Consider the following 13,149-nt stretch of genomic DNA (forward strand, 5'->3'; position numbering starts at 1 on the left):
CCAACTTACAGCAAAGGAAGGTTTTGTCACCTGACAAAACAGGAAAATTCAGTACAGCAGGAGACAGGTAAAACATTTGATTTCTTTGCTTCACGACTGCTACCTTCTTGCTGCAGTCACCTAAAGGCTAAGTTTGGTGAAGGATGCAAACAGTATTTGAGGGGCACCAATTCTATAAGAAAAGGATGCCAGAAGAACTGAGCTGGAGAAGCAAGTTTCCCACAAAGTCTTTTTGTTTGTAGATATTGTTTTCTTAGCCTCCTCACAGAGAAAGAGGGAGATACACGGACCTCCAAGAAAGTGATAGTGTGACCAAGACTTTACCTGACTGCACATTTCTTAAATTCTTAAACTGAGGCATGTAAAAGCACAAAAGGATGCTGAGAAGGGATTGGTGACTAACAGAGGCTGGAGGGCCAGCATTACAATATTTATATTGGCAAAGCCGAGGTAGTTTCACCAGACTAAAAATATCAGAGTGGTATGAGAGCTATTTCAATTTGATCAATTCTGATCTGCAGGCTTTTAACTTGTTGAGATGTGTAGGCAAGACATTTCCAAAGTGTTTTCTTTCCTGGGAAGTAGTTGGATTGTTTAAATGCAGTTCACAGAAAGACACTGGTAGAGGCACACACATCTGAGCCTGAAACAGCATGTCCCTGTACAGCATAAACCTGGAGAGTTCAAAAAAGAAAATAGTATTGTTTCTGAAATACAAGCTGTCTTGCTCAAAACTGCTCAGTTCACCCACTGGAAAACTGCATGGGCCTCGGGAGAGCCTATATCCAAGGCTTTTGCTACCTTGCTTTCAGATAATACACAAAGGCAGCTTGCTTGTGCAAGCCTTTAAATTCCATCAGCGTGGCAGCTTCTAGCTCTTGTTACTTCTGTCAAGAAAAAAAAAAGAGGAGGAGGCTTAAGAACAGTCAGTTCAACCATGATACCAGCTTAATGAGACTTTGCTAAGAGTAAAAACAACAAAAACTTCTGATCCTGCTTGGTACATTACAGCCATTATATGAAAAGTAGACGAGCAATGTACTCCCAGATGTACCAAAGATCTGTGCCAAAACAGGATGCAGAAGTCCATGAATTCACGTGCATGCTGTTAAGAAACACAGCATTTCTGGCCTGGAAACGCACACTCCGGAGTCACAGTATTGCTAGCCTTATTGAGAAAGAGTTAGTGGACAAGGAATGCCTGTCACGTGAACAGGCTTCCTGATGCAAGAATAAGTGACTCCCAGAAGAGGCAGGCTAAGAGCTGGATAATACTGCTAACAGAAAGTCGACAAAAAAGGAGGAATAGGTTACAATCCATTTCAGTGCCAAAGCTCCACAAATAGTCTGATTTCTCCTCGGCAAAGCTGAGGGCTGCAGCCAGCTTCAGCCACACAAGGCTTGAAGAATGCATAAAGATCTTTAAGGTGCAGAGAGGACTTGCACTGAAAATAAATGTGTACAGGAATAAAAAGACCTGTGATATGAGACTGTAGGCAGAGGCACTCCAGAAATACCACCTTAACCTGTAATATTTAAAATAAATAGGTTATCAGCATGTTTCAAAGTGACTCATTAGCACTGAACCACTAGAAATACTTCATGATGATCCAATTCTCTGCTCGTATGGGAAGCTTACCAGTACATGACCATACTTGTTAAAGTAATTCAGTCCTATTTACTGAGGGCAGCAGATTACGGTATTTGCTGCTCTGAGGCTGTCATGTTTAGGAATAGAGACCGATGATGTTGTTTCTCAACTCAGTTAATATGTTAAGACTTAAGAAAATACACTGTTGAAAACGTATCTGTTTTCCAGTACATTTACAAAAGAACAAAAAGCAGAAACAAGTATTCCCAGGATCCTGGGTTCTCCCCTCAGAAGTAGGATGAAAAAATGTTTAAGTGATAACAATTTTATGATATTGGTGAGTCACAGCAGCTTTCAAGACCCAAACATGCCTTCAGCTTGCCTAGTTAAGTCTGAAAGAATCTACAGTATTTAACCAAAGATGAAAGTGATCTTATGGGCTTTACATAAGGCTCATGTGGAATAGTTAAGTTCTAACAAGGAGAGAGCTGGCACCAAAACAACCAGACAAAACAAAACAAAACACTGGCTTCTAAATTGGCCCAGGCCTGGAATGCTTGAGGGGACAGAATTTTGGTATTCTACTCAGGGAAGCTTGGCCACTGCTTCAGACTTGATGGTTCTCCTACACGACTTTGCTGTTCCCTTCCCCAGGGTACAATACAGAAGAGCATTGGAACAGTCTGTTAAAGGAGGTTGTAGAGTCTTCATCCCTGGAGGTTTTCAAAACCTTGAACTAGAAACCTCCTGAGGCCCCTATCAAACGTGAATTACCCTATAATTCTAATAATACACACCTACTAAAACTAAACATAAGAACTGCATAGGCAGAAAAGAAGGATGATTCTCAAATTCTGGTTATGCCAGACTTCATTTTGCTTTACCCAAGGAGTTAGTCAACATACACTAACAAGAACTAGCTGGTTCCAGGGTTAGTCAGCACATGCTGTTCTAGATGCCAAGTGGGATTCCCTTCACGTGATGAGCAGACTCACAACCTACAGCTATATGCCCACACCATTCCTGTCCAGGAATAAACAGCTAAGATGTATACAACCTGAAGTAAAATAAATAAAGTCTGCTAGATTAAAGAGCAATTCATCAGTATCTATCATTTGTGAAGGTAAAATGTGCCAGAGGATGGTCAGATTGAGTAGGATATTGAAAGATTATGCACAGCACAAGAATAGCCACTGGAACAGAAACAGAGGTTCCTTCGGCAGTCAGCCCAGTAGGGTTAACCCCAGTTGCCTCTGGTTTAAGGTGTGTATTTAAACTTCTCATCCAGCACATTCTGCAAATGTTCATCAGATTCTGTGGAGTTTTAACCAACTTAAAGCTTCCTGGATAAGTTCCAACCTAAATTGCAAAAGCTGTTATGAAATGCTTTCACTTCTAAAAAGGAAACTAGCTAGAATACCATAAGGACATTCACATCGACTTCTTAACTTCTTACAGTCTGGTGACAGAAAAATGCTGAGATAAAACAGTCTAAACAGAACAGGGCCAACACCCTCACGTGGGCAAGGAAGGCCAGAGAAAAGCCAGTGTTCAGAGAGGAATGCTTACAGCATTGTTGGACTTCATGATCTTAAGGGCCTTTTCTACCCAAAGCAATCCTGTGATTTGGATTGTATGCTTGTTTGAGTCCAGAGCCTTCTATGACACTATTTGTAGTCTGAGATGCATTTTCCAAGGAGTGAGATCTTGTGCACTGATGTTTAATGGACACTTCTTTCCTACCACAGGAAAAGGAACAACCCAAAAACAAACTACCACTCAGAGATTCCAAAATACATGCCAGAGCTGAAGTGGAACCTTACTGGCAAGTAGCTTCACTGAGTACAAAAAATATTTACATCAAGAGATTTATATCCAGATATGTCTAGATAAGAGCACAAAGAGACAATACTAACATTGTGCTAATTATGGTGTAACAAACACCAGATAGTAGAAGGTGACTATAATCCACAGACTGTACAGGGTACCCAAATTGTATAATCTTACCCCAAAACTAAGTGGAATGACTTGCTTAGAAATCTAGAAGCTAATAAAGCCCACCTCAAGAGTGTCAGGAGGAAGAAGACTTAGTCTGCTGAGTTAGTTGATGTTCAATATATAATAAGAATATAACCTCAAAACATGACAAAGGCTAAATGAATTCTTTTTATTAGAATTCATTACTAAGGCCTTGAGGGAGGTTCTCCATATTCAAGCTCTTTATGAAGGCTGAGATTCTCCAGGCCTAAACACAATGAACTCTCTCCCCCCATCCCGCAAAAAAAGAGTAACAAGTATGAAGTAACAAAATAGTCCCTCAAATACCCTTTAGAAAACAAAGTATAAGATTGCTGTTAAATGGCTACAATAAACAGACAAGTTCTGTCAGAGAAGTGAAGGGTTATGAATGGAATGATGGGTTTTGTTTTGACTGTTTGTAATCCTGGGATGAAATCTATTAGCAAGCTACAGAGAGGCCAATGTCATCTTTGTACGTGCCAAGCAGGAAAAAGAAAACCAACCAGAAAAACCCAAGAAAATAAGAACGCAGCAGATAGATAACTCTTAGGGAAGACTTGAATCTACAAGAAGACAACACTCCTGCCTCATGACACTATTACTGTTCGGTGAAAGAGGCAACGAATACACTGATAACATTTGATCTGCTCCCAAACAAACTTGGACTTTCAGAAGTCTTTGACAGAGTACTGGATTGTTTTCTGACTTTTAACTATAAATTATGCACCATCTCAAACACTTTGGGAACTCGGAAATCAGTATGAATAGCAAGGTTGAAAACTTCACCAGCTAAATTATTCAGAATTGTTAAAACTATCAAATTGCAGAAGATCTTGGAACACCGCGCACTTGTCCAAGAAAAAAGCAGTTCAATGGACAGTACACCTCAGGGCATTCTTTGCCAAAAGGCATGGAGTTTGCCAGAAAGCTTTCACCATGGCGCTGTTCACACATGTGACATGTGGACAAGCACTTAGAAGAGAAATCCACTGAGGGTCTGAGGTTCTGTATCAGGCTCAGAAGATGCCCAAGCTGAAAACAGCTGACAGCACACTTGGCTGTTTGTCCTGTTCTTACTCTTCCTTCCCTGAGCATCCATTCATGCCTGCTGCTGTAGACAGGACAGCAAACTAGTCGGATTCATAGCATGAATCAGTATGGCCGTCCTAAATGAGACAAACCAGAGATAAGTAAAAAGATGGAAGGCTCAGAATGCCTTTGCTGTATCAGCTAAGAAAAGCAGTAACTGAGAAAACATAACGCGGTGGTCCAAGAACCTCACAGATGAGGCACATTAAGTGTAAATTGGATGGGATTATTCACCACATCTCAGAGCACAGCTGCAGCAGTGCATCAGAAAAAATAAAGCAGCAGGATGGGGGGGAACATCATCAACCACCAAAACCCAGGCTCAACAGCTCCCTAAGCTCACCAAGGGGAATTATCCCAGCAAGCTCACCCTTTGCCATCCCTAAACTTACGGCCACCATCAGCACTTCGGTTGGGATGTCTGCTGTTACCAGTGGTGATGGTGGCCCTCAAGAAGGGTTTGTAGGTAGGTGCTTGTTGGTACCAGCGGCTGTGGCGGCTCCCAGAAGTGGTTTGTCTGTACAAGAAGCCTTGCCCAGACGTTCTTCCAGATGATTTTAACCCCGAGGTGGGCCACGCAGCCACCCCCACCCTCAGGCTCCCCAAACACCCCGCAGGGGCACCCAGCACCCACCGAACTCAGCCGGCGCCCGGACCTCCACGGCGGCCCCGCTGCCCACGCCGTCGGCGGCGATGGCGGCGAGCTGCAGCTCCTCGTCGTAGCGCACCCGGACGCGCTCCGGGTCCCGCCTGTCGCCGCGGACGGTGACCAGCAGCCGGCGCTCGGAGCCGGGGCTCCTCCGCGGCTCCAGCGGCCGCACGCTCACCTCGCAGGGCAGCCGCACCCGCAGCCTCCCCCGCGGGCCGACCGCCAGCTCCCATTCCTTCAAGGGCTTGCGGGAGCCGCCGGGAGCGGCGGAGGAGCTGCTCCAGGCGCGGGGCCACCAGCGGCAGCCCGCCCGCAGCGCCCTCATGGCGGAGCCCCCCCCTTCCTACCTCCTCCTCCTCCTCCCCCTCCTACCCCACTGTCCCTTCCCCGCCAAAGTCACGTGATGCCAAGAGAGCCCCCATCGCGGAGGCTCCTGGGAGTCGTAGTTCGCCGGAACTACCCGGGTGTTCCCATTGGGCGGCGGGGGGAGAAAGGGGCGGAAGGTGAGGGCTCGCCTTCGGCCGCTATTGGGCGGCGCTGGAGCCAATGGGAAGGGAGGGGGGGGGAGGCGGGCTCGCGTTGCCATGGGGACGGGGACGCCGCGGGCGGGGCCGAGCGGGGAGCGCAGGTGAGGCTGGGGGGGGGCTGCGGCCGCCTCAGGGGTTGGGGGGAAGCACCACATTTGTCGCGTCCTCCATAAATAAATCACCTTAAGAACAACGGTTCTCTGCGGCTTGTAGACGAGTGGGGAGCCGCTGGGTTCAGCTAAAAGCTTTCTGTGCTCCCCCCAGCCCGCGGTGCTGTTGTACAGGGTTTTTTTTTTAAATAAAGGGACGTTTGGGGAGTTCTGCGGGGTCAGGGCTGGGCCGTGCCCCCGAGCACTGAGGGGGGCACAGAAAGGGGCTGCCCCGCCACAACAGCTAATGAAACCCGGGGATGTCTGTTGGGTCCTCCCTTTTACACCCCATGGTGCCATTTTGTAGGGTGGGGGTGTTTTTCCCATAAATAACCCTACAAGCCACCCAATAGGGCATGTGCTTGCCCAGCTCCTTCTGTCCCATTGCCCTCACGTCTGTCTCTGTCTCTATGCCACAGGTTGCGTATTTGTGAGCCCAAGGGGAGGAAGGCAGCCCTGGCGCTCCTTGTCCGGTGGTCATTTCCTCAGTGGAAGGCTTGGTAAGGCCTCGTGCTGACCGGCAGAGCTCTCCGCTTCACTCACTGCTTTGCTTTGCGTTGCTCAGCCTCAAGAATCATCAAATGAAACCCAAAAAGGGCCTGCCTGCCGTACACTGGCTCAGTGCAGAGGAACAGGATTCTGGAGAGTGAAAAACGAACCATGAAATATCTTGGGACGAGACGAGGGATGGATGTGAATTTTTCCAGGTCTTTAGAAATAGCTGATTTTTGAAATACACATATACATACATACATACATATATATATATAAATATTAAGGATTTTTTGCTGTTGAGCCCGAATACTGAATCTACCTGTTCACTGCACAAGCTGCTGAGGCAGCAGCAGTAAGCCAGCAGTGCAAGGTGCTACAAGGCTCCACAAAGCTCTGCAAGGCACTACAAGGCTTTGCAAGGCTCTACAAGGCGCTGACAAGGCGCTGCCGCCGGGTGGCAGCCAGCCCTACGAGTCCCCTTCGCTGCCGCGGGGACCAGAAGAGTTCAAAACCCTGGCTAAGTGCAGCGCAGTTTTGTTTTGCCTTCCTTTTTTTTTTATTATTATTATTATTTTTATTTTTTTCTCTGCATTATATTCATGCGAGGTACCTAAACATCCTTCAAAATGTATTTATAAATACTGAAAAAAAAAAAAAAAAAAAAAGAGGAACTGCTAGGAAGAGTTCTTTCTTCATATAAACTAAACTTAAGGTTTTTAAAGTTTTACTTATGCCGTCTATATTTTGGCTATAATGTTGATTCAGTTTTATTTGCATGCTCTTGATTGATTTCCAGTTGATTATGCCCTGTAGGGGTATTCTTGCTGATGTTATGCTTGTGCTGAGGTTCCTACCTGCAAGAACACTTCAAGTTAATCATAGAATCATAGAATATCCAAGTTGGAAGGGATCCAGAAGGACCATTGAGTCCAACTCCTAGGTCCCCAAAGGAACACTCAAAAAAAAAAAAAAAAAATCAAGTTAACAGATCAAGTTAACAGAAAGTGTTTGAGCAAAGTTTACCACACACAGGGCTAGCTGCTTATCAGTGTTCCTTCATATAAAGCTTAAGAATTTTAGTGTCAGGATATAGTTGTTTTGTTTTGTTTTAAAGTTTATTAAAAATTCCTATGCAATTCTACCGTGAAATATATTTATGACATTTTTTTAATCCATTTGTCATAGCTGGCAATTTAGATTTCTCAGCATCTTTCTGAACTCCTTCCCTGAAGTTTCTTATTTCTTAATAAGTCATCTGTTGGGCTTGGTGGGTAGGCAAAGCTTTTTTGTTTGTTTTCCTCTGTAATCTAGTGGGTGTGTAGTGATGGTAACAGTTTCTGCTCGGGTGGCAAAGAGAGGCTGTCTCCGGAACACACAGGGGTTTGGATTTCAGGGTTGTTTTTTTGTTTGTCACACTACCAGATATTTTCTGAGGAAAGTAAGTTCCTCATGGAAACCAAGTGAAAAGGGAAGTGACAAACTTCATCATTCAAGTCCTCCTTATCTTAGCCATATCTAACTCCAGCAGCTAAAGTCTGTGGGGGGCTCAGGGTGATTCCATCCCAAACAGCAGGGACTTGAAAACAAACAGAAACAAGGGAACTCACAACAGAAATTGTTAAGCAATTTAGGTACGCAGTATGCTGCCATTTCCCCAAAATAGTTGTCTATGGAACTGTACAGTCTAATCGCTCTGAATTACACAGGTATAATACCCTATTGTATACTATGTAGTTTTAATTTCAGCTATCACTTAATGTTGACATAGCTTTGTGTTTTAAGGGCACAGCCCTTCATGCTGAAGCACTGGCTCTGCCCAGTTAAAACAGAGGTCCTGCTATTGACCAGACTGTAAACTTCAACTTCAGGAAACAAGCATTAGGAAATAAGATCTTAGGGGATAAAAAGAACATCAATTGGCTATTGAATAAACCCACGGTACACAGATGTTATTGTTACCAATAACATCTGCAGATCTTGTCTCTTTCCTTCTCTTTGAAGAAGATATGGAAAAACTGGAAAAGATGACAGGGACAGTAGGAAGGGCTTTCATATTAGTAACAGCAGGTAGGTTGGGTTCTTCATCCTACAGAAAGGGTTACCAAATGAAGAGAGAGGTGGTAGAAAACACCTAATGGCACAGAAAGGTTGAGATTATTCAGTGACTCATACAGTAAAAGAACTAGGTGATTCAAAACAAGCAGAAAGAACTGATTATTCACGTCACGCAGGGGTGAGGTGAGAGACTCCATTCCCTCAGATTTTGTAGATACTGAACGTTTTGCATGAGTTTAAGGGGAGAGTGGATGAGTTTGGGGAAGCACCACTATTCTGTGACTGAAGAATTCTTCTGCCTGCCCCCAGGCACCCAGTGTTGGCTTTGGGTCTTTCCAGGTTTCACTGTTTGGATGTTCCAGCTGAATTGTGTACCCTTTTTCTTACTCATTCAGTGTAAAGCACTCAGTCAGCTGTTTTGCTTTCAGAGTCACGTTTATTTGTTAAGATCCATGTGCAAAAGGAAGCAGCATAAAGACGTGGATAGATACTCTGTGTCATGCCCAGTAGCTCATCTGTTCTGTTCATTGTCTCCCTGCTCTGGGTGCTGCTTCTGCCTCTCTAAGCAGGACAGATGGGAACGTGGCTGACTTCTAGCAAAATTAGCCAATTAGGCTCATATCATTGACTTGAAAATATTCAGGCTTCCTTAGCTGATTTTGCCTGAGAAACTAATCCTATGGCCATTCCTCTCAAGATCAGTGGTGAGAGAGAAGGAAGGAACCCCCCTGCAAAAGAAGGGAAAGGTGCACAACATCCAGCAGCTGGCTATGGAAGGAGTTCCATGTCTATGGCCTCAGTTCAACCTAGTTTCACTTTGCACCTCTTCATCTAAACTTGTCTAAACCTTAGACTTGTGTTCCTGTATTAAACAAAAAAAGCCTTTGGTAGGTTGGAACATTTACATGTCAGTTTATACCAATTTAACTAACCTGGTTTAAATGAAATATCAGTTTTGTGTGGCAGCAAAGAATGAGTGAGGGCATAGCTTAAGAAATTAAATTTTCATAATGAACGAAAGAAGCACACATGTCAATGTATAATGTACATCTATAAATCCATCTGTGAACCTACATCCAATATTAGTAATAAGCTGCATCTCTATGTCCACTGGAGTTAGCCTAGTTGCACAAATAACTGCTCATTGTTTTAATTCATTTCACAGACCTCAGAGTCTCAGAAGTTATCAGATTGGAAGTATAAATTAACTTGAATATACATTCATATACAAGTTTTCATAAAACAGTTTAAAAGGCATTAATATAACATATTCTCTTCATCGTACAACAGGTTTTGTCTCCAGCAATAACAACATAAACAATTTGATGTTACTCTAACAATGAAATCATATCTTTATTCCTGTAACAATGGCTTAGAGAAAAATAATGTGCTTTATGTATTTTTGTCATTGTGCTTAAAATTAAAAAATCACATTCTGGTTGGGCTTGAAGGGTAAGACTGGGTAACTAATATCAAAATCTTACTGACACTTTTCTGAACTAGACTCTTTTTCTAATTCATTTAGTAAATGCAAGGAATTAAGATAAGGCTTAATGGGTTCATCACGGTATGTTAATGAAGTCAATCACTTGAAGTGTACTTCCCTCAACAGAGACTATTACAAGTTTTGTGTCTTCTTAATTAGTCTAGCTGATCCACCTGCATACACAGAGCTGTATCTCTTCATGTTCAGAATGCAATTTTACTAATTTTACTACTTTTTGCAATTGTCATTCTGGAAAGAGCCAATGCAGCTAAGCATGACCTTGCTGCTGTTTGCTGGAAAGGTACTGAAATGAAGGTGCTGGAATTCATCTTGGGAATCTGATTCTGGACTTTTGTTATTGCTGTCCTGAAGCTGTGTCACAAGACAGTTCTCAGTGTGATTTGACCTGGGTTCTAAAATGGACTTGTAATTCCAAGGCCTTGGTATTATTTGCAGTTCTAGAGTTTGAGAACATCCATGTTTATTGAACTATTCTGTAAATGTATAAATAATTCGAGCTTTCATTTCTATTTGAATTAAACCTTTTATCACATACTGCAAAAATATAATTTTCCCACTTTGCTTTTTGAATTTTACATATACGATTTTCTGTAAGTTAGATTTTAAATTTAATTCCGTAGTAGGTAATTGAAGAATACTAAACTTTGCATATCTTTTGTTACAGTACCACTTCCTAATATTTTGAAAAGGCAACTCCGTTCCCTTCCCTTCCCTCTTAGTGCTTATCACACTAGCTAAGGCTAATTTTTCTCCTCTGTTTGATGTCTCTGTATTTGTGTTTTATCATTATGTTTTAAACTTGTATATATCCAGGAGATTGTTTTTATTTTCTTTCTGCCCAGCAAATTGGAGTCTCTAGCAAAGACTTTTTTGTACTACCATTCTCTGAAGAGTGTTATCTTGCATCAACTGCAAATGTTTGATTTGTATCAACTCTGGTTCACATACAAGTATGAACAAAAATGCCTACACAAATGAAGTTCTCAATTTTTGGCATCTCTCTGTTTGGGGTTTCACTTGTACTTTTCCCACTTCCTAAATCCTTCCAATATATTCAGAGTCACAAAAGCACCAGCAGCAGATATGAACGTGAAATGCATATTCTAAAAATTTCAGCATTTTTATTGGTGAAAAACAACTCTCTTTTAGCAATAGTGTATACATGCTTATGTACAGTGCTTCAGAGTTTATTTCTTGGCCTCTGCAGTGTTTGCAGTTGTTGCACAATGTTTTGACTCCTTCAGGAGAGATCATGAAATTGCTTTTTTTTTTTTTTTCCCATAAGTAAATACAGCTGCTGAAATCTCTCTACAAGTCAAACTGTTCTTGAAGAAATTCCAAAAAGCACTGAAGAATGTCATATACTTCAGTACAAGTTTCACTACCTTTACAGACAACTGATTTTTCAAAAGGTGGCTATGCACAGCACAACATTTTTTTATCCATTTTCCCACGACAGATGTATAAAGAAATCACATTTTTCTGAACCATTAGATTTCTGGTTTGGGAACGTAAAATGACTCTGGTTGTTTCATCGGAGAAACCCAATATATACTATTGCCATATGCACAAAAAAAAACAAAACAAAACAAACAAACAAAAAAAAAACAACTTCCTTGATTTTATTATGGTTTTAATTTTGATTCTTTTTGATTTATGATAAAAAAAAAAAAAAATTAAAGGAGAAAAGTTTCCCCATACACTATGTGAATGGCTGAATGCTGTCAAGATAATCAGATGTAAGTCCTACGGTTTGGCAGCTTTTATCGTGCCTGTACTACAGCAGAATACAATGTTCTCTGCATAGTAGTTACTTTGGATAATAGTTACTCTAGAAAAATCCAATAGAGTCAGGTGAATACTTGCAGCCATCAGCAATCTTTCTCCCGAAATTTTGAACTAAACTATTGGCATTCTAAGTAGTGAATGTGAATTCGCTGTCGTGAATTTGGCAAGAAATGCTTGAATTCTTCCATATATGCCCTGTCTTCACTTTTTCTCTGTGTTTTGCTCTACAAACATACTTGCTCCCCTATCTCAGAATGTCATGGCTAGATTTCTGTGTGCCAGAGAGATTTCTGTGTGCCAGAGGGGTTCTCCATCCCTTCTCTTCCTTTTGTAAGATGTTTATTGACTCTGGACATTCTGTATCTCATACAACTTTCTCCTAAAACATTTGTCTGGTTTTGTGCCACCTTCATGCAAAAGGTCAATATTTTAAAATTCTGAATATAAAAAACTCTTTAAGATACTGTTACATCAGAAGATGTTTTTGTCAGCTATTAACATTTGATATCAGGACAAGTACGGACCTGACTGACATTGCTGTGTCTGATCAAGGTGCCAGGAGCATTGTGTCCCTCATATTCAACCTCCCATTCCCTGTTCTGGCTTTGCATTTGCACGTGCCTCAGACAGTTCTGATAATTGATGCCTCAGAACATAGTCCTGAAGTACTCATCTGGGATCATAACCACAAAATGAAATTACATAAAGTTATAGTAACTTCTCATTAGGTCTCACCTTGCTCAAAAGTAAATGCCCTTGGTCTAGCTGTTCTAAGTGCAGGGATCTTGGAGATTTCTATTCCTATGGAGAGCTGTGAAGGTGGGATTTGCCCAGACATAATTGTAGGAAAGTTATCCTTTTCAAAAACTCTACTTATTCCAACTTTCTTCTATCTCTCTCTCTGTGTATTTGTTCTTGAACTGTTTTCTCTAATTTGGGATAAAGCCATGTTTATAAAATCTGCATGTTAGCCTCTTTTAGCACTCTGTCTTTTGGAAAAAGAACACAACAACAACCACCAACCAAACAAACAAAAAACAGATCCTACCACGCACTAGAGATCAAAATACTACTTCAATCCTGTAAGATTTTCCTCGCGTAGTCAGTTCACTTGGATATTTCTCAAGGTCATATTATTTTAGCACAGGCCACAGATGCTAAAAATGCGACTTGCTCCATAACTGAAATGTTAGTGTGCTACATAAGAACTCTGACATGAGCAGATCTTAGGATAATTATTGTTTCCAGTATTTCTCTACCTCCTGTTCTCAGATATTATT

The 13,149-nt window shown here is 42.0% G+C and overlaps 1 protein-coding gene across 1 annotated transcript in view; it reads right to left on the reverse strand.

The window, feature by feature from the left end:
- The window catches only part of FAM185A (family with sequence similarity 185 member A), a 48,311-nt gene extending 42,629 nt beyond the window's left edge, over nt 1–5,682 (reverse strand). Inside the window, exon 1 of the mRNA XM_084305915.1 lies at nt 5,334–5,682. Within this exon, the coding sequence (XP_084162041.1) occupies nt 5,334–5,673 (340 nt within the window). The 5' untranslated portion in view covers nt 5,674–5,682. The remainder of the gene's footprint in view (nt 1–5,333) is intronic.
- Nucleotides 5,683–13,149: the final 7,467 nt, after the last annotated feature.

This window comes from Netta rufina, assembly GCF_964035555.1.
Source record: "Netta rufina genome assembly, chromosome: 1".
NCBI classification, from domain to species: Eukaryota; Metazoa; Chordata; class Aves; order Anseriformes; family Anatidae; genus Netta; species Netta rufina.